We start from the raw sequence: 20,777 nt of genomic DNA, 5'->3' as shown, positions 1-20,777 counted from the left end.
ACAGCATCAAAATTAAATGTCTATTTAGAAATCTTGTAAAACTTTCTCTTCATGAATTACAGTAGGAAAGGAGGAGATCATGAAGCAGTGTTTGCTGCAAATATTGCAGAATAAAATTTTCTCAAATTTGTAAATTTTTCTTAAACATTTAAAAAATATCTGTCTGTGATGAGAGTAGTCATAGAGTAACATGCAATAGTAATGGAAAATATGTCTCCAAATACCTTTCTTGTGTGGATTTACCATTTTTCTCTGATTATGCCACTGCTCTGTGAGCACTGCTGGGTAGAGAAGAGTCATACAATTCATAGTGCCTGTTCTTTTATAGTTTTCTTTTAGAAGCAGTAAAAATATGTTTTTCTCTGTGGGAAAAGAACATCATCCAAGATTATCAAATTTCTCATGCACTGTACCTAAAATTGTTTTTGTTAGAAACTGATCGAGTGAGCATAAAGTTTGCCTGTAATGACAGATGACATAATAAATATTTATATTAAATGCATCAGTTATCTTCTATATATTAGGTACAGTAGTAACATTATTACAGTTGGATTAGACATTGGCTAGTTTAATAACTAGCTTAATATTTTTTTATTTAGGAGTGGGATTTTTGATCAGCATTCATTACTCTGTTGTACTAATTCAGCCACCACTTTATGAGGCTTTCCTGGTAAGAAGGCTTCCCAGGCTTTATCCCAGCATGGATGCCTGGATATATACTCTTCTTTTACAGTCTTTAATGAGGCATTTTCTTTCACTTTCTTACACTTTCAAATCACAATGCTTCACCAAAACATTCATGGATCTTCATTCTACAATGCTTGAAAACCCATTCTGGCACTTTTCATTTACTTGTATTATTTAGAATTTCCAGTATCCAGTGTCTGACTTATTTCTGTTTACAGTGAACTAGGACTAACAGAGATAACAGGAGTATTTGATGCACTGACCAGCATAACTACAACTTCTATTATCATTTCCTTTTAATTCATTTTTCAGCATTATAGTAAATGGCAATTCTCTTTGACTTTTTTCTTAGCTGCAAAAAGAGGGTTTCAGTCTGAGCAAGCTTCTTTTCAATAGGGAAGTGTCAGCCCAGTTCAACCCACTTGTTCAAAGGTTTCTGTTCTGAAATACCTAGTCTTGTGTTTTAGCTCCTTTCATTTCTGAAGAAGCTTGAATCATAGGATCCTCAAGGATCATCAAGTTCCAGCTCCCCTGCCACAGACAGGGTTGCCAGTTGTTAGATGAAGTACTAGAAAAGGTTGGCTGAGGCCCCATCCAGCCTGGCCTTAAACATCCCCAAGGATGGGGCATCCACAGCCTCTCTGGGCAACCTGTTCCATCACCTCACCACTCTCTCAGTGAAAAACTTCCCCTGACATCTGATCTAAGTCTTCCCTCCTTTAGTATAAACCATTCCCGCTAGCCCTATCACTGTCTACTTGCGTAAAAAGTTAATTTCTCTCCTGTTTATAATCTTCCTTTAAATAATTTGAAGGCCATAATGAGCTTGCTCATATTGTTATGAATGCAAGGAGGCAATATTTGTTGTATGTTATGTGCATCAGTAGGCTGATCTTAAGTGTCTTAATACTGTCTTTGATAATGTTTATGTACACACTGTCAAATTTAATGGATGAGTAGTTGTGACTTGTTTTTATATGTGGATAAATATAAATTACACACGGGCATTATCAAAAGCTCCTTGAATGTAATGAAATTGGAAAATGATCATCAGCACCCCTAATTTTAAGGTATATTAAATATCCCCTGGCTACTAGGAGCTATTTCATTTAGACAGATTAGCAACTTACTTTGAAATGAAAAAGAAAGCCAAGAAAAATTGATCATCCGTGTTGTGTTCAGGTGTATGAAACAGCTTATCAGAAAAAAAGAAAGATCAAAGGCACCTGTCTTTTTCTTCTTTTTATATCCCAAGTTTAATTTTCACAAGACAGCTCTGTCTGGCAACCTCACCATCTCTGCATTCTGGATTATTTCAATTAAGTTCTCTTTCTCATTTGGATTTACTGAGGAGTTGCAGTGGCATACTACCAAATTAGCAGTCAAGAAGAGTAATCCTCTCTATTTGTATGAAAGAAAGAGGGATGGGGGAGATCATTTCTCTTCCCCCTCAGTCCTGGAGGCCTTCTCTGGAGCTGTAACAGAATTAGATTTGTTTTGAAGATCAGCTACGAAGACTTAGTTATAGAATATAAAGATTTTGTTTTGGGCTTTCAGGTTTATTATGGAATTCTTTTAAAGTCATTTTGCACGCCTTGGTTGCTGGTATAATCTTTTCAGTAGGCAAAGAATTAAAAACTTCCTTGTGCTATTTGCTTCAGTGGTGTAGCTGGACTTCTTCACAAAAGCGCAGTAACTCTCTTAGATACTCTGTTCTTGGCTCTCCTGGGAAGTGATTTCCTATCCAGCATGTGAAATTGGACACAGTTTTTTGTGTTGATCTCCAAACTGCTTCTCTGTATGTGCCTCAATGATGCACACTCTTCTAACTGGGCTGTTCTGCTATCTTTGCTGAAGCCAGGCCTTCAACTTGTTCGCGAGTATGGAGTATGGTACCCATAGTATACTCATCCTGATCTGATATATAGCTTAGATCCCTGAAGCCTTAAATATAGAATTGAGGATAAACTAAGAAGCTGTAGTGCTAAGTACCCACCTTCAATGTACAGATAATACTAAGTTGGATTCTCTGTTCATCTTTCATCTGACAGGTGCTTGACGTTCAGTGCTCACCTGAGAAAAGCTATGTTTTGCTGGAGATGTAGCAGATGAAATGATCAGTTTCTGATACCATCAGAAGGGTTGGCTTTGGCTCGGGATCCTTACCATGTATATTGTAAAAGAAAGAAAATTAGCAAAAAATCCAGAGCTCTTTCCGTGACCTGTTCATCTGTTCAGCTGCTGAAGGAATTTTGTCTTTATTTCTGTTGCATCTGCTTATCTGAATATCCTTGTAACTGTATTGAGTTGATGCTCACTTCACTCCTTATAATACTGCCATAGCTGCAAACAATGACATAAATTTTGTATGGTCGCCTTCTGCTGACTCTCTTGGCTTATGACTTTTCTTCTTCTTTTTACCAGAAGGTCTTGATGCTTTCAATGTCACAAAAGATAATTTTGCAAGGTCTTCTGTAGAATGGAGTAGGGCTAGACCAGTATTGCACACTTTCTCCTTCCTTCCTTTCTTTTTCGTTTGTAAATAACTGACTAGTAAATTAATTAGTATTTTTCCTCTTTATAATTTGCTTTTAGGGGTTCAGTAGTGTGGATTGTTAATTATTCCCATACCTCCATCCTTTTACATTGTTTTCCCTTCCTGTGCCAGAGTGCAGACCAAGAGGAATTACGTGGATACAAGGGTGTTGAAACAGTCTTTGGTGTTACAGGTATTTGTTCCTGCTAAGCCGAGCTGTACTGGGGATTACCACAGACACATCAAAATTTAAGCTCTGTTACCTGTGGACCCCCATTGCTTATAGAGACTGACGTGCACATCAGAGCATGTCTAATTTCCTCAGCAGTTCACAAGACCAGTTTTCTTTTAGCTGTGAGCTTTCCTAATTTAGTCAACACATGAAAAGCTATTTTCAGGGTGTCTCTCCTTCTCCTTTTGTATTTTAACATTTCAGTTAGACAAACTGGTCATGTTGAGTTGGAGATTGCAGTTTCTTTCCCTGCAGCATTTGGCTTAGGTCTGTGCTTCTTGCAGAGCTCAACAAGGCAAGAGCCCACAGATTACTGCTGATCTACTTAGAATGAAACCTGCCAAAAGCAGGACAAATAGGAATTGTTCACTCTATTTTCCAGAGGACACTTTGAGTCCAAATTAATTTATTGTGTATTTGCAGTTCAGTAAATCTTCTTTTCCCCTTGCTATGCCTTCAGTTGTAGCAGAGTTTATTGATGCATGTGTAGAAGATAATGAAAAGCTACATTTCAGTTCATCTTTAAAGGTCTTGATCTAGTTTATGGTTCTAAATGTAGTTGTTCCACTCTTATTAAAAGCAAACAAACAAACAAAACAGCTTTTTCTGGAAAAAATAAAATTTATTTCTGGTCGTACATCCTTAATGTGAGAAGCTGATTCTTTGGAGGAGTACCAGCAATTCTAATTTCTAACAAAAATGTGGTTTCCTTCTTGACAGATCATGGTCAGGGATGTGGGCAAGCCTCTTGTCTTCCTGTGTTGCACCATGATTTTTTTTTGTCACCTACATGACAGCCACAATGCCAAAAGGCTCCTTCAGTGAGGGTATTGTCAGTGACCTGTTGCTGTCCTAAACCTCTATTCTGGGAAAAGATGGGACTGAATTGGTGGTCCATTTGAGGCATATCCAGCTGATGTTCATTCTGGCCATTTGAGTGGCCTCATTCACCCCCAAAGTGGGATTACCCTGTGCCCATGTAGCTCCAGTAAAGGACTTGCTTTAGAGTTGCTTTTGCAATGCAATTAGCTCCTTGGCCATTGTTTTGACCACTCACTCTACTACATGTGAATAATTTGTGAGCTTTCATTGGCTGTGAAGGAAAGCAGTAAGGAAAGCTGTGCCTGCAGAGAGGGCAATTCCAGCATTCACATGGCCAGTGTTACTTCTGTTATCTTCTGTTGTGAAAGATCATTGTTTGATAATTTTTTCTAATGTAATTAAATGCTGTTGACCTTATTTTCCCATTGGGGAGCATCCTTTTTTTTGTTGTTGTTGTTCTATACCTCATCTTGAGATATTCCTAACTCCCCTCTGTCTCTTCTTATCTTTCCTTACCACCCTTTGTGGCCTTTCCTTCGGTGTGGCCAGTTTGCACTGAGATGTTTCTGTGTGGTTTCTTCTATTTGACTGGCACCTTAAAAGCTCTGTGCCACTTTATCAGGCAGAAATCTCGGAGCTCACAGCAAACAGAGCTCTAGAAATGCTTGTGGGTAGCTGAAGAGAAAAATGGCAGACTGAACCTCTTGATGGTATATACGAAACTGAAAACAAGCAACTGCTAGTGTTGGGTTTATGGCTTATTGCCATGCTTTTGTGAGATTCAAGTACAGAATTTGGTTTTCTTCCTAGTATATATCAATCGTATGTGCAACATATGAATTCACTTTTTACATGTAATATCCTGTAATATGAAGTGCTAATTGTCTCTGCAAAATATGCTTCCTGTATTTCTGACAGTGATTGCCTGAAGCTGAGCACAAATCCTTTTGTCCCCCTACATTTCTATTCATGTCACTTTTATTCACTGTGATTTTGCTTCATGTTGTGTTGCTTTAGATTGCACATCATGCCCAGCAGTAGAGGAAGAAGTGGATTTTGTATCTTTTTATGTGTCAGATTTCCCTGTATCCAATTTTATCAAAAAGCTGTCACCAACTTCTGAAACCAGCAAACCTTTTTCTTTCTAATTACATTTTTACCATATGTTCAACCAGATGGCATATGCCAACATTTTCTAGGGTGCTATAAAATGACCTGACTTTAGGGGATTTAACTACTGAGGAAGCTTATGAAAAAAAAAAAAAAAATAGAACTGACACCAGGGCAGAAAAACAATCCTAAAAAGAAAAAACAAATTTGATAAATCTTCCCACTTATACTGTGTGCCTGTGATATTGAATTCTCAACATACACACCTGCAGAAAACTAGTGACAAAGTTGGGAATGTAGAGTTATTTCACTGACGTGTCAAAAGTTGACTCCTTTCTGAACAGCTGAAAATGCAACTTTCGTCCGTTGAGTATGACTCAAAAAGAACAATTGAGCTGTGAGTGACTATATTGCTTGCTGCAAAATGGAGCAAAAGAAGAGTTTCCCAAGGCATCAGATTCTCTGCAGGAGCAGCAGTTTTACTTAACAATGCAATAACTATTTCGGCACTTCTTTTCTAAAATGTCACTTTCAAGTAGAAGACAGATAAAGTTGATGCATGATTTTGACACGTCTTCACTCTTAATAATTTTGTGGGATTTCCTGGAGAAAATACCTAAACTTGAGATATAGTGAGAGGTGTCAGGAACTTGAGGAAACAGGAAAAAAAGATTATTTTTCTAATTTAGCTACTAGTTAAGATAAAACAATGAAGATCAATATCATTTTCTGCAGAGTTTGTTTATTTGATATGTTCACACCAATAACAGTTTGTGTTGATAGTTTTTCCAGATCATGGTAAAAATGATAAAGTTGCCTTCTGCCATTATCAATTTCCACAATATTGTCTCAAGACTTAAGCCATTTTACTTGCTGCTCATTCCTGAAGACAGATGAGTGAGAATCAAACCTTCCTTATTTTCTTGCTGAAATATCTTCTACTACTCCCAGTTACAAAGAAAATGTAATCACACAACCCAAGCCTCTGAATAGGGTAAGAACTAAGATGTAGTTTCAGGGCAGGATGGGCAGACTGGTGAGTGCAGTGTCAGGTGAACCTGAATGTTTGCTTTGTGTCTAATATTATCAATCTGAAAATCGTAGCTGCAGTCAGCAAAACAGGTCTCCCGCATCCTTCTAGTTAATGAGACAGGCTTGTAACGGCACTCAACAATTTGAAGTGTTTTTGCTATTTCTGAATTGAACCTATGTTAAGAATTTCTTATCTCCATCCTCCAAGCCAACTTCCACTCATCAGTCCGTGAGTGGTTTGACATTTCCTCAGATTTTTCTCAATCATTGACTAGGATTAAAGCTGCCCAGCATCAAAGTCAAATGAGAGTCTATTCTGTAGTTATATCAACTGGTATAGCAGAGAAATTTCACAGCTAAGGATTAAAACCATCAAACAGAGAGTTGGTGTTAGCCTCTGAAGTTATCAATGCTAACTGTAAGACCAAAATACAAAGTAAAATACCAAAATGCAGCCTGTCTCCAAGCTGTAATGATAAGATGGAAGTATCTGATTATAGTTAAGATAGCATTTGTGCAGCTATATTTAACTCACCTTGAAGTACACCTTCTGTGCTCTTTCTTGAATGTCACTGCAGAATGAAGCTAAAGTAGTTCAGGTGTCTTTTTTTACATATTTCCAAAGTAGTCTCATAATCAGAGTCACTGGCTTCTTTCTGTAGATTTAAGATGCATTGCATAGTTAGACCCTGAAGCAAACTCCCGTGTAACAAATGTCAGCCTGCTGAGGACAATCTTTTCCTAACTGCCATGTACAGACCTCTTGGAATTAGCCCACTTAGTTTCCAGGTATCAGGGAGCAACACAAGAAAACTGAAAAGCAGAAACACATTTTGCTAAGATACTTAGTTTTTGATTACTAATATGCATTATTAAAACTGAAGTCTCATTTTAACTGAAGTCTTTGTTTAGATATTCTTTGGGTTACTCATCATGCATAATTTGAATGAGGAAAATACTGATAAAGTTTCCAAAGGAAGCATTAACAAGTTGGCTATTATGAAACTAATGATCAAAAGATGCAAAGTGCCAGCCTTAAACCATCTCTCAGATTTTGCTGAGCATAAATTCAGATATGCATTTATTACACCGGGCAGCTTATTTGTGTTTGTAGTTGCTGGCTGCCTTGTCCCAGCTGGTCAGTATTCCACAGGACATTCTTCTTTGCTGTATTTCTTTCTCTTTCACTCACTGCACATCCATTTGGGGTTGAGTATGCACACCAGTTTTATTCAATACTGTAATGTCTCCAGTCTGTTCTGTGTCTATATACATGCACATACAAACAACTTCTCTTTCATTTTTCCACTACTCTCTTTTTTGAGTGGAATAATTGCTGCAGAGGGATTTTAAGCAGAATTACTTGGAATTAAACTTTTGCTATGATTTTCCATAGCTGGTAGTTTATCTTGGAAGATTCCTATCCAAGAAATTGTCTAAGAATTACTTTTCTTAATGCTGGCAGCTGTCTCCTACTGTTTACAGTAAGAGTATGTCAGAGAAGAAAGCTTTTTGTAAAGCTATTGAGAATGGTGGGAAGTAAGTATCTCTTATGAAAAGATGATCTAAGGGCAGCTTGTGTTTGTGTAATGTAAAAAGAAAAGTTCAAACTTAAAATCTGTGTCTTTTTCTTTTTCTTCCATTTCTCATTAAAAATAAAAAATTATAATGTCTTGAGGTTTAATCTAGGCACAGTACCATTTGAATGTGTTTGTACTATGCTTGAAACAAATGGAAACCTTGCATTGTTGGAATTATTGTGAGATCTTTCACTGTTTAAGTGATGCTCAGACTTAAGGTTCCCCAAGGTGCTGGCTTTGAGTTCACAGGATTCTGGTTTGGAAGTCCTAGAATGTTAATTCTTTACATCAGGAGTTGGTATTTTCTGTAGCTGAGACGAAGATTTCAAATTCCTCAAGTTAATGCAAGATTCAAATAAGTCTTTACCTGTGGCACTACAACTGGCATCTAAATAATGAGCTATCCACAGGAAGAGATGGGTTTGTCAGCCCATTATCACACAAAGCTTTGAGTACTCGTCTCACCTGGATCATACATACGTATCTTACTGCTTTCTTGAAATGCACTTCCAAAGTACTGAGTGATACAGGAATACCTGATGCAGCGAGCTGTGGAAGCATAAGATGCAGAGCCTTTTTCATTGATGTGTTTGAAGGTGGATAACCTTAAAAATCAATAAAGCCTGCTGCGGCACTTGGCATCCTGATGGGCTGCTCTTTGCTGATCCTTTTGCTTAGGCTTTGAATAAGTGATACCGAGCTGCTACAGTACTGCAGAATTGCAATATGAGATGATGGAGTGGCTGGAGCGAGGCATCCACTGGCGGAGCTCTCCTTGAGCAAATCTTAGGTCTGATTCTGAAATTTATTACCCGAAATGTAGCTCTTGAGCTTTTCTCCATACCAATTCTGTTTTTAAGCCAAAGTGCCTGAAGAGAGAGGATGTAAAATGGCAGAAAAGTATTGGTAAAGCTGTCACCTTAGAAGAGGTGACAAATGCAGAACCTTGTGTTTCCTACCAAAATTCACAACTTTAAGTAGATAGTTTTTGAAGTACTAGTGACAGCTCAGAAAGTGTCCCATCTCAGAGACAAAATGTTTGGGTATCTGGGGGCCCTAATCATTATAGGAATGAATGGGGAGGATGGTGGCTGATGAATCAAGATTATTTCATAGAGAGTCTGCATAAAACACTCTAGACTTTCTAACTTCTTTTGAATAAAAGTAATGGAAATAGACCTAGAATTTACTGATGAAAAATGGAAGAGCAGAAGGAAGAGGAGAATGAAGTCTGAAATATGATTTTATGCTTGCAAAAATATATATTCTTTTCTGACTTCACCTAGCAGATGGTAGGACAGCACAGAGATATTCTCTCTTTTGCTTTTGTAAGGACATAGCCTTCTGCTACCTCTGATCATATGTATAAAAAAGCAGCATTTCACTTTTAGGCAGACTGAATCTAGTGATGGGGATAGAGTTTCTTTGAAGAAAAGCCCTAGAAAAATCCAGTAATGGGAAAAAACTCCCGCTGAGAGCTTACAGGGATTTTTCTGCTGTTTTGTGTATCAGTAAAAAAAAAAAAAAAAAAAAAAAAAAAGAGCACAGAAGGAATGGAAATTGATGTCATGCACAATGTGTATGTGTTAGGAAGAAGATCAGAGAACTTTTTGCACGCCACTGGTGCTGAAAACAAATCTATGACATCTTTCTCCTTAGGAATTGCACGTCTGGAGTACTTTGGGTGTGATAAAGAGAAAGGAGATAAGAGCAGTGATTATGGTTGCATGGAACATTTCTTAATTTTCATTTTTTAATATTTTATGTGCAAGATTGTCAGATATGGAAAATTACTTGATTTTCATATTGGTATTTATTTATTCAGCCAGCTTTCAAAATGATGAAGAGATATCTGCCTCTCTGATGTCCTGCAGAATTTACATATGTTGAGCATCTGACTGTGACCTTTCTCAGAGTAGGGTTTTGTTCCTTCCTCGCAGATGGGGTCAGGACTTTCCTCCCTTTGTCTGTTGTGTTAACTCCCCGAGAGCTGGAGTTAGTTCTGCACCTGCAGACTTATAGTCTCTTGAAGGAAAGAAGAGTTACCTCTTGGCCATGCAGCTTTAAACAAATACTTGAGCACTATCAAAGCCATTGAGGACCTGATGACATAAGACATAATCTGTCCTCATGATAAACTGATCAGGTGTTGCCTTGTCTTCAATGATGCCAGTTTGTCAGTTCTCTAGAGTCAAGACTGCCAGTGGGGTTTTAAGAAGAATCATGAGTACCTTCATAGGTTTCTTGAAGCATAAGCTTAATTAATTGCTCCAGTCATCGGGAGGGAAACATGAAGTATAGTCCTGTGCAAAGCAACGAACAGTTCAGTCTGCTTGCAGTGGCCACACTTCAGTGTTCATTAGTGCTAGCTTATTGGTTTCTATGCTTTTAATCCATTACATCTTTCCTGGATTTGTTATATTGGATAGCTTTCTTCCTTTTTTTTTTTTTTTTTTCTTTTAGAACTTTAGAACTATAACTTTGTTATAATGCTTAAGCTGAAATTAAGGTATTCTAGTAATTGCTGATTAAGAGATTTTCTTAATATGTTCTTTCCCCCCATTTCTGCTGGAACAGTTTGGAATGTCAATGGAGAGTTTACTCAAGAAGGAAATATAGAGATGTTACCTGTGCTTTAGGAAGTCTGAAAGGACTCCACTCTGAATCTTTCTTAATATCTTAGAAAACCAATTGCCTCTCATCTCCTCTTGCAAAAGGCTTACAGAGTCTAATTGGTATGTTTTACATTATAAGGAGGTCACTAATGTTTTTCCCTTCTGACAAATGAAGGATGGAAAATTCAAACACAGATGACAAGGATTTTGTTGTTGGGTTATTTTTCTTTCATATATGGGATATGATTAAATGTATGTTGTCAAAGAGGGACCTTTTTACAGGCTTATAATATTGATTAGTATTTGAGACCTGTAAACAACAGTATTATTTTATGTATAAGAAAATATAATTAAGAATTACTACATTGATATTTTATTTCTCACAGTGAGAACATTTCAATTCTTCATCTCATCTTGTAGCAGAAATTATTTGGCTCTAGTAGATATCCCAAAATCATGTTTTAATGATTTCTTCCTTTTTTCATGTATTTTTTTTTTTTTATTTTTCCACAGTCACATGACACAATCAGCCACATTTGAAGACCCTCGAATAGAGAGCTGCCAAATAACCCCTCCAGCCCCTCGGAAAGTGGAAATGAGGAGGGATCCTGTGCTAGGATTTGGTTTTGTGGCTGGTAGTGAAAAGCCAGTTGTTGTACGCTCAGTAACACCAGGTATGTTTTTCTCACCTGCCCCCAAAAGCAAACATGGCGCCTAGTATCACTAACTGGCTCAATTGCTAAATGAGAAAATAGCTGTAGTGATATTCCTAAAAAATTGTATTGACTTCTCTTGTTTTCTTCAAAAGAAGTGCAATTATTTGAGTGTCAACAATACTTCTGTGAATGCACTTATACTGACTGAGAACTTAATCTACTGAGATGAAACGTGGTTACAAATTTAAGTACTGTTGAAGTAGTCAAGTAGAAAAAGTAAACAAAATTGCTTGGTAAGATTGGATTAGGAAGTATTTTCCTCCTTTTTGAATGCTACATAAATACATTAACAAAAAGTCAGTTTTAGATTATTGCTCTGAGCTGTTGCTATTGTTTGCCTGAAACAAACTTGATCTACTTCATTCAGAAAAGGTCTTCTCCCAGTTATGTTCATATTGATTTGATGTCACCATCATTGTCATCTAATCAGCTTTTCAGGAGGTATACTGAGTTGCATGATTATAACTTACATGTTTTTCATGCTGCCATCAGCTTCAAAGGATATTATTGATACTTTATTGTTATTTTTTAATATTATTGCTGTGTTGTTTTTTTTCTTTCCTTATTTATTTATTTATTTATTTATGGGTTCTGCTGTTTAATCGAGTGGCAAAAGAAGCAAGATCAAAACGTCTGTACAAAACTTCCTAACTGCAGTGAAAATTATTGAGGCTTTTGGTATTTTTGAATTTATGGGACTGCTTAGTCTACTGAACCAGCAGGCTTTATGCTTAAAAGTTCAGTTATTACATAAATTGCCTTGAAGCTAAGGACAGGGATTTGACTTTGCTCCTGTTCAATATGTTCTGCAGAATCCCCATAGAGAGCAGAGGAGAGGCTAAATTGACTGCATGGAGTTCTGATGTCATTTACCCGCGTGTATGCATTGATTTTATTTGTATTGCTTTCAGATGGAGAGAGTGTTGTAACTAATATTTGAACTGAAACAGACAGATCTTTTCTCCCAAGTTAGCATTATTAATGTAATTTTTATTTTAGAGTTCAATTTGGAAAAGGTGTTACCTTGCATTCTAAGTGAATAGAAGGAAAGATGAGTTCAAAGCAACCTTCTTGTATATGGATTTCTATCCATGAATGCTGGATGTATAAGCAAAGTAAAATCTTCAAGTCAAAGAGAGGAGAGGAACAGCATTAGCTTAACCACTAAGTGAATTGTTTCTGATACTGAAACATTTTCTTTTAAGACTTCATCTTCGTAATGGTGATTGTTTTTGTACTTTTGTATGTATTGTCAATAAAGAGCTTAAAGACGAGAGACTAGAGGATATAACTTTTGATTTGGAATTGTGATATTATACACTCCTTCGGGCAATTAATCATGCTGAAAGCAGAATATTAAGTGTATTTTATACAACATAACATGAATTTTAGTAGTGTTGAAATTTGAAAGCACATTGGCACATGTCTGATTGCCTAGTTACACTAATCTTTAATGTCTGCATCTAACTGAGAATGCCAGTGCTTTTGAACATGTTATGTAAAATTCTGATCTCCAAGTAGTAGGAATGCAAGAAAAGAGACTCCAAGACTAGAGGTATAGGAACTTACTATTTTAGGACTGAAGGAAGCAGGTTTGTTTTGCCCAGAACAGGAAAGTCAGAGGAAAGATGTGCAATTGACTTTCCAACATGGTGAGTGACATTTCATAGAAAAAAGGAATATGATGTTCTCCAGTGTTACTTTGGCTGGGACAAGAAATAACATGTAGATACCAGAGAAGATGATTTCCTGATCTTACAGTAGTTAAAGAGGATTTCATAATTATAGGAAAAGGAGACTCTACCAGGGGTGGTCTTATTTGAATGTCAAACAAGCATCAAATCTTATTTGAATGTCAAACAAGTGTGCCCCGGTGGCGCAGTGGTAGGAATGCCTCTTTGCAACACCGAGGCCCGGGTTCGAATCCCCTGTGGTGCAAGTGGTAGAAGTGCCGCGCTGCTACAAGGGAGGCTCGATTCCCAGGGGTTGGACTCGATGATCTCTAAGGTCCCTTCCAACCCGCACGAGACTATGATACTATGATGATCAGTAAGCAAGCAATGAAGTATGGCTGATCCCACCTTGAAAAATGAATCAGGTCACTCTAATGGGCCTTAGTTCTTCTCCAGAAAATCTAGCCCTTATTTTTAGGTGCCCAAATATTGTTTTGGAACTTACTTAAGTAACTTCAGTGGAAACTGTTAAGTCGCTGGCTTTCAAGATAATCTTGGTGGAGAAGTAATTTTAAAAAAAGTGTTAAACATGCCATTAGTTGAAGAGAAAGGACTCATAGCACATGAACTGCAGAGTGTGTATGTACATTTTGAATAGTCTACTAACCTTGCTTTTTTTCATTTATCTGCAGGCGGCCCCTCTGAAGGAAAGCTTATACCGGGGGATCAGATCATAATGATTAATGATGAGCCAGTCAGCACTGCTCCGAGGGAGAGAGTCATTGACCTTGTCAGGTAGTTGATGTCCTGTCATTTAAACGATGAACTCATTGGCTTACTTCCTGTGCAGTCACTTGATTATACAGCAGTCTTGCCTTCTCATGGTGGAGAAAAGAGAAAATAATGTTATTTCAGTCATAATGAATAAGGGCGAGATACTCTAGTACGGAAATGAAGCATCCTTTTAAATGTCCTTTGGGTAGCTGCAAAAATATAATAGGGTATTGAAACAGTTCCAAAATGCGCACGTATCCAAAGAGGAATAGTATTCTCTGGGCATTTTGTTTTGGTATAAGTTATTGAAAAGATAAAACCTAGAGCTAAGCAGCTCCAGTCATTGTTTCTCTGTTGCATTTTTTACAGAAAGGAAGTTGAGATGGTCTGTTGTATGTGAAAAGTAAAGAAAATGTGCTGGGGGAATTTTGAGAGTGGAGATAGGAGTATGTAGGAAGCTCAAAGAGTGCTTCATGTTAGGGTGGATTGCTGTTAAAGAGTTTGTGTGAGTAGAACAGGCAGGGCTGTGTAGAGGCAGAAAACAAGAGAAATGTGTGAGTGGGTAGAGTAGGAAAGAAAAAGGGTTGATATTTGTAATAGGCCATAGAAAGAAAGGAAAGAGAAACTGAAAAATGCTCAGGGTGAAAAAACTGATGTGATGTGGCTAACAAACTGTATTTTGAGTAACTAGTACAAACGCTGAATTGGTCCAGTTAATTTCTAGGACATATACAAGTTTTAACTCTGCAGGTACCTCTCCTCAGGACTGGAAGCTGTCAGTGTCATCAGTGTCACCCATATGATTTTGAAAAGTTTCATTTGCTTCCAGAACTGGACAAGCTGCCCTTATAGTTGTATTCCCCTTACAAATCACATTTTGTGTAGATGGATGCTCAATTGCTATGGAAAGGAGCTATGAAAATAGTATAACTACAGCAAAATAGGTGCAAGCAACACATGCCTTTATCTCTATTAGATGAGGGTGGTCAAATTACCATGCATTTCCAGATTTTTAAAAAGTATTAACATGAAAGACAGATAACAGTCAGGAGAAAACTTCAACACTTGCTTTTTGCTGATAAAGAGACCCCATAAACTGCAGAAACAATCTTACCCCTATTAAATTTGTGACTTATGGTCTCTTGATCGTTGGTATAGGCTCCACAAATGGATCTTAAATTCATTTTTTATATAATTATGTCTTCATAAAGGGTTCATATTGAAGTCTTCATTCTTGATTATTTGATATCTTAGTAATCAAAATTAGGATTTCCATCTCATTTATATGCTGCCAGCAACACGTAGTAATAACAACTAGGAAAATAGACTAATTACAGCTGAAACAAACAGGGCTTACTGTGGCTGATTCCTCTGCCTGCTCTCAGATGAGAAACTGAATAAGAATGTAGCCCTTCCTAATTACCTTGACTCTATAGGTAACAAATTAGGTGCTGTTGTATTCCAGGGAAATTTTTTTATACTATAAGCCTGCTTCAGTTCTCAAAATCTATCTGCCATTGGAATTTTGTCAGAGACTCATTCTTTGATTAGTCTCAAAGTGAAATGTACTGGAGTTGTATATTACAGCATTTGAAGCTAAGGGCTTTCTTTTCATGACAGTGGGACACCTGAAATGATTAGAAACTGTCACTGTATGTCCTGACAACATAGCAGAAGCTTTTCTTTAGGCCAATGAAGTAATGAATTGCTTCTATATAACAAAATATTTTCATGAGGATAGGGTATGTCTGTAATTTGGAAAACAATACTTGCTTTCAGCTTTCAATGTGGATAGAAGCAGCTTTGAAATCTTGTTTCCAGGTGATAGCAATGAGTATGTTTTAGATGCATAGAGGAGGCAGTGAGTATCATAAATGGTTTTCTTCCTTATATCCAACTGGAATTTCCCTTGGTGCAATTTGTAGCCTTTACCTCTTGTTCCATGCTTGCCTGCCTGTGTGGGGAGTCTAGCTCTGCTCTCTGTAGTAACCAACTAGATATTAGAAAACTTGGCTTTCTCACTAAGTTTCCTCAGGCTAAACCATGAGGTTTTTTTAGTCAGTTCTAAGTCTCATGCTTAAGCCTTATAGCTGTCATAGAGGCCCTCCATTGGAGTCTCTAATTGTAGTTAACTGTTTGCAGCTTTTTGTCAGTGAACGTCTGAGATCTCAAACTGGAAAGAATGGTAAATCCACAGCTTTGCAAGGAAAAGAAATAATGAGTTCCCTAAACCTGCTGTCTCTGCTCTTGTTTGTGCAGCACACTATGCACTTCACTCCACTGGCAGAGGACTCTGTAGACTCATGTTCTGTTGCAGGACCCCACATCATTTTCACTGGAAAATTTTTCTGAGACTGAAGTGAACTTTACTGAACCAGAGTCTCCTAGCCCCCTTTCTCTTCTTTTTTGCTTTGTTTTGTTTTGTTTACGATAAGCAATATTTTCCTCTTTTTTTAGTCATTAGGAACCTACTTTGATCAATATGGCTTTGCAAAGGTGTTATACAGTAACTTTTCCAAGGCATACACTAGCTCCCTCAGCAGCCTTAGATTCACCCCACCCAATCCCATAGGCCTGTGAGTGCTCCACTTGCCTATCCAATCCCTAATTCAATCTGTGTCTAGTAAGCACAGGAACAAGGGTGTCTTGAAAGTATAGCTCACTACTAAAGAATGAAACAGAGAAAGCATCAAGTACCTCAGCATTTTTAGTGTCTTCATTTAGGTTTCCCATCCCATTCAGCAGCTTTTCCGTGACTTTTTGTTCATTGCTGATGTCCCTGAAGAGGCCCATCTTGTTAATGTTCACATCTTCACTGGTTTCAGTGATAGCTTAGGCTGAGGCCGATTGGTAATTCCATTCCTGCCTGGCCAAGTAGTACTTTTCTGTTTCTCTTAGGTAGCCTGCCTCCATTTCCATCTCCTGCACACTTGTGTTTTGTGCTGGATCTTAGCCTGGAGTTCCCTATGGAGCAAAGCTTGTGTTTTACCTTGACTACCCACTTCCTTACAGATCAGAGTTGACCATTCTGGCACTTGAAGGAGGCTCTCCATGAAGGTCAACCAACCTCACTGGGCTTTTGCTTTTCAGAGTCGTATCAAGTTAAAGTTCTTTCTTTAGCTTTATGTTGTGCCATGTCTTGATTACTGCAGCTAGCCAGTGAAAAATTGATATTCCAACTCAGTATTCTTCTGTGATTGTTTGGTCTGTGGCTGATTAGGTATAGTAAGGCATGTATTGTATTTGTGATGTGAAATTCTATGACTGTTTTCATGCAGCTTTCCCTCACAGCTTTTTGTAAAGACATGAAATGATTTGTCTTTATGATTGCCGAGAGTAAGTGAAAAAATAATCTACTTTCAAATTACAGGCATAAGGATCACAGTAGACTAAACAATGAAAACAAACTGCATGTGTAAAAAGATACAATTCATAACTGGATAATCGTAGAGCTTTATCAAGCTTAACTGGACTCAAAAATTTGAAATTAAAGTATATAGAAATGTTAGCTGTAAGGTGAACCTTGAAAAATAAACAGAACTTTTAGTCCAATGCAATATTTGTTTTCCAAAAAAGCACTGCTGGGAAATTTACTTTTTAAAAGTTGTGGTACGAAGGGAAAAGAAAATGGAAGATGAAATTTCCACTCCATCTTCAATCCAAAAATATTACACAAGGTTCAGAACTTCCATCAAGGAGAATGTTGTGGTTTAACCCAGCACCAAAGTAAGCTCACCCTCACCTCCCCAACCTCCAACTCACAGTGGGATGGAGGAGAGAATCAGTATAGAAAACAAAGTAGAAAAGGAAGAAGAAAAAGATAATAGTAATGATAATTGTATGTATGCAAGTATATATACAAAACAAGTAAAGCACAAACAATTGCTCACCACCCACTGACCAGTGCAGAATCAGGCCCCAAGCAGCAGCAGCCTCTCCTGGCCAAATCCCCACCATTTTTCAAGTTTTTTCCATATGGTATCTTATAGTTTGGAATGCTCATTAGCCAGTTTACATCAGCTGTGCTGGTTCTGTCCTGTCACCCTCCCAGTGTCCTCCCGGTGCCTCCTCACTTCACAAGCAGGACAGTAACAGAAGCTGAAACAACTATGGCTGTTTACAGTGCTGCTCGGTAGTAACTAAGGCATCAGTGTGTTATCAACATTGTTTTTATCCTAAAGCCAAAACACAGCATCATACCAGACACTGTGAAGGAAAGATCAACTCTGTCCCAGCTGAAACCAGGACAAAGAGCGTTTGAAAAATGTCAGTTAAATCTTTCATTAGCAAAGAGCATGTCCCTAAGCAATGCATTTGTTTCTAAATTATCCACAAAATAAATAGCATCTATGTTTTCACAATATTTTGTTTTGCTTAAGCAAAACAGCTGCAATTTCAGCTATCTTATTAGGTGCAAATTCATTATGTACATTTTACTCCTAAAAAAAAAGGTTAAAAATGGTTACGCCAGTCTTTAAAGGAAGTCAATTTGGTGTAACAGTTTTACTATATGAAAATGCAAGAAAATAATGGGAACACACAGTACACAGATTTTCACAGTGTCTCGATTGTATGCTGATGTTTTATTTATGTTTGTGATTTCTAACTATTTCTTACTGAAAATGAGCTTTCTTAACTATAAAGCTGTATTTAAAACCACCTCTGCAGACTCCAGTGGTACAGAGAAGGAATATGGTGAAAGATTTTGTTGGTGGTTTGTTTTTTTGTGTTTTTGTGCATGTATGTGTTTTTTTAGAAGAATTAAGGGGTACTGTTGTTATCCTAGGAGGTCTCAGGACTGAGGATTATCAGAGTTATTCATTATAAATATCCCCTGTAGATCATTTTCATCAATCTAATTATTTTAGTCCTGCTTTACTGGCAACATTTAATTAGTGTTCAAGTCATCCTTTGAAAGCCAAGGTTGCAGAGAGATGAATACTGTGTGGTTTGCAGACCAAATACATAAGCACTCATTATTTCTGGGTAATGCTCAATGACTTTTGTACCGTATTAAGTTCTCCTGAGCTATTTCCAAGCAGAAATCTAGAAGTCATGTTTATGTTTTCCCTTATAAAAAGAGGTCACCTTTACAAGAGTCACTTGTGGTTGCATTCTAGAAGTGTTCCATTCAAGACATAAAGTTATTGAAGTTGGAAAAAGAAGAAACAAGCCCAGTTTTCTCAGTGCATTGTTAAGATTAAGGCAAGAAGCAAGTGAACACAATACTGAAGAAAGAGGATGCATTTGAAGTAAAGACTTTTCAAAACTGTAGTATGATCTACTCATCCTGTTTTTATTTTGCTGATTGTACAGACTCTGTGGTGTACAGCTTTTTATTCATACTTAACAATTAGTACTTCAAGATACCATTAAAGTCATTGAAGAATATAGGATTTTTTTTAAGTATTTGAAAGTAACCAACAGTGTAAATCTGACACATACAGTTTATTAATGTACTGTGCCTGTTGATTTGCTTACGTTTATTTCACTCTCATTGGTTAATATTAAATGTGCATCTTTGTAGTTAAGAATCAGTATAACATACCACAGCTTCTTTTAAAACACATAAAGAAATATATCCAACTAGTCATTTACCTCATAATATGCTTATTGATAATTTCTATAATATGAGTGTCTTACTCAGTGGCCTCAGATTTTACTAAGTATGCATTATCTACAAGGGCCATAAGATGAGGAAAGGGTCTTTTTGTTTAGCAAGATATTTTACTGATAGTTTGAGTGGCACACAGACACAATGCTTACCTCATAAAACTCCAAACAGGGCACAGTAATGGTACTTGTTTATACTCTGAATAAAATAATTATCTAGGTTCCCTGTACATCCCAAGCGCAGAGACACTGGAAGATCATGACCTGTATGAAGTACTTGCCTTTTTAGGTGAAACTGTCCTGTTGCAGAAAGCTTTATTTACTCATTGACTAAAGAAGGAGGACAGAAAACCATCTCAGAATAGAAACTTGACTTTTTTGTTGCTAAATTAGAGCAGACTAATCTCATTCCTTGAAACTGTGGAAGCAATAGATCAGTATTTGTCTTCCTGTGGAATTCCATCAAAAGACTTTAAATGCAAAGCTGTTATGGGAAAAAAAAAAAAAAAAAAAAAAAAAAAAAAAGGTGCAATTCATTAAGGGCTTTTCTTTCCTGTTATCTCTACTTTCTATTTAAGAGACATGCAGTAACTTAAAATAATGTGATGGCAAGTTTTTGTCATGGGGACCTAGAGGATACTTTCAATTCTGCAGTAGCATTTCTGTTTGAATCTATATTACCATATGACTGGAGAGAAAGAACCCTCCAGGGTTTTAGGCTGTGTTGCATTTTAAGTGCTAAAGTAAATTTAATCAATACTGACCTTCCTCACCATCATCCAGCTGTGGATAAGGATTCCATTGCTGCCATTTGACTGAGTGTGTCAGGGGACCAGTCTGCCTTCTCTGTACCATCGCAGTTAAATGTGAGTGCAAAAATGAGCTCAGTAGCAGTGCCTGTCATCATCATCTTTTCTGTAAAGATGTAAAGATCAGTTCTCAAATGCAATTTCTGTCTCCAGCCTTAGACTATCTCATATATTGTATCAAGCAATTTTGGTGAACTTTAATATTAAAGACATTCTTTCTTCATCTATATCATATAGCAAAAATCAAGCATATTAAGTTATTAACCATGATACTGCATAGCAATCAAGAATCTTGAAGCCAACTATTTCTGAAAAACCAATCTTGCAGACTCTTTATTTGAGGGTACTCCATTATGCTCCCAGTTCAGTACATAAATCCAGAGGCTGTACACATTTTTGCTTCAAGCCTTGACATTGTGAATGACTAATGTTTAATGTTTTTAGATACATAATGCTGAACTGAGGGACAAAGTGTTGGACCAAATTCTCTGTAGTTGGTAGGAGTTTTACAAGTGAGATCAATGGACATTAAGTTTTCTGATAAGACATTTAATTAAGAGCCTCTAACAGCTGGCCCA

The 20,777-nt window shown here is 37.2% G+C and overlaps 1 protein-coding gene across 5 annotated transcripts in view; it reads left to right on the top strand.

The window, feature by feature from the left end:
• FRMPD4 (FERM and PDZ domain containing 4) overlaps positions 1 to 20,777 on the top strand; it is a 288,102-nt gene that overhangs the window by 207,418 nt on the left and 59,907 nt on the right. For all 5 annotated transcript variants that reach the window (XM_015887153.2, XM_015887144.2, XM_015887134.2 and 2 more), the window contains exons 3-4: positions 11,128 to 11,288; positions 13,696 to 13,798. In XM_015887153.2, coding sequence (XP_015742639.1) covers positions 11,128 to 11,288; positions 13,696 to 13,798 — 264 coding nt within the window. The remainder of the gene's footprint in view (positions 1 to 11,127; positions 11,289 to 13,695; positions 13,799 to 20,777) is intronic.

Source organism: Coturnix japonica, chromosome 1 (genome assembly GCF_001577835.2).
Source record: "Coturnix japonica isolate 7356 chromosome 1, Coturnix japonica 2.1, whole genome shotgun sequence".
In the NCBI taxonomy this organism is placed as follows: domain Eukaryota; kingdom Metazoa; phylum Chordata; class Aves; order Galliformes; family Phasianidae; genus Coturnix; species Coturnix japonica.
This window is presented reverse-complemented; position numbering and strand designations above follow the sequence as displayed.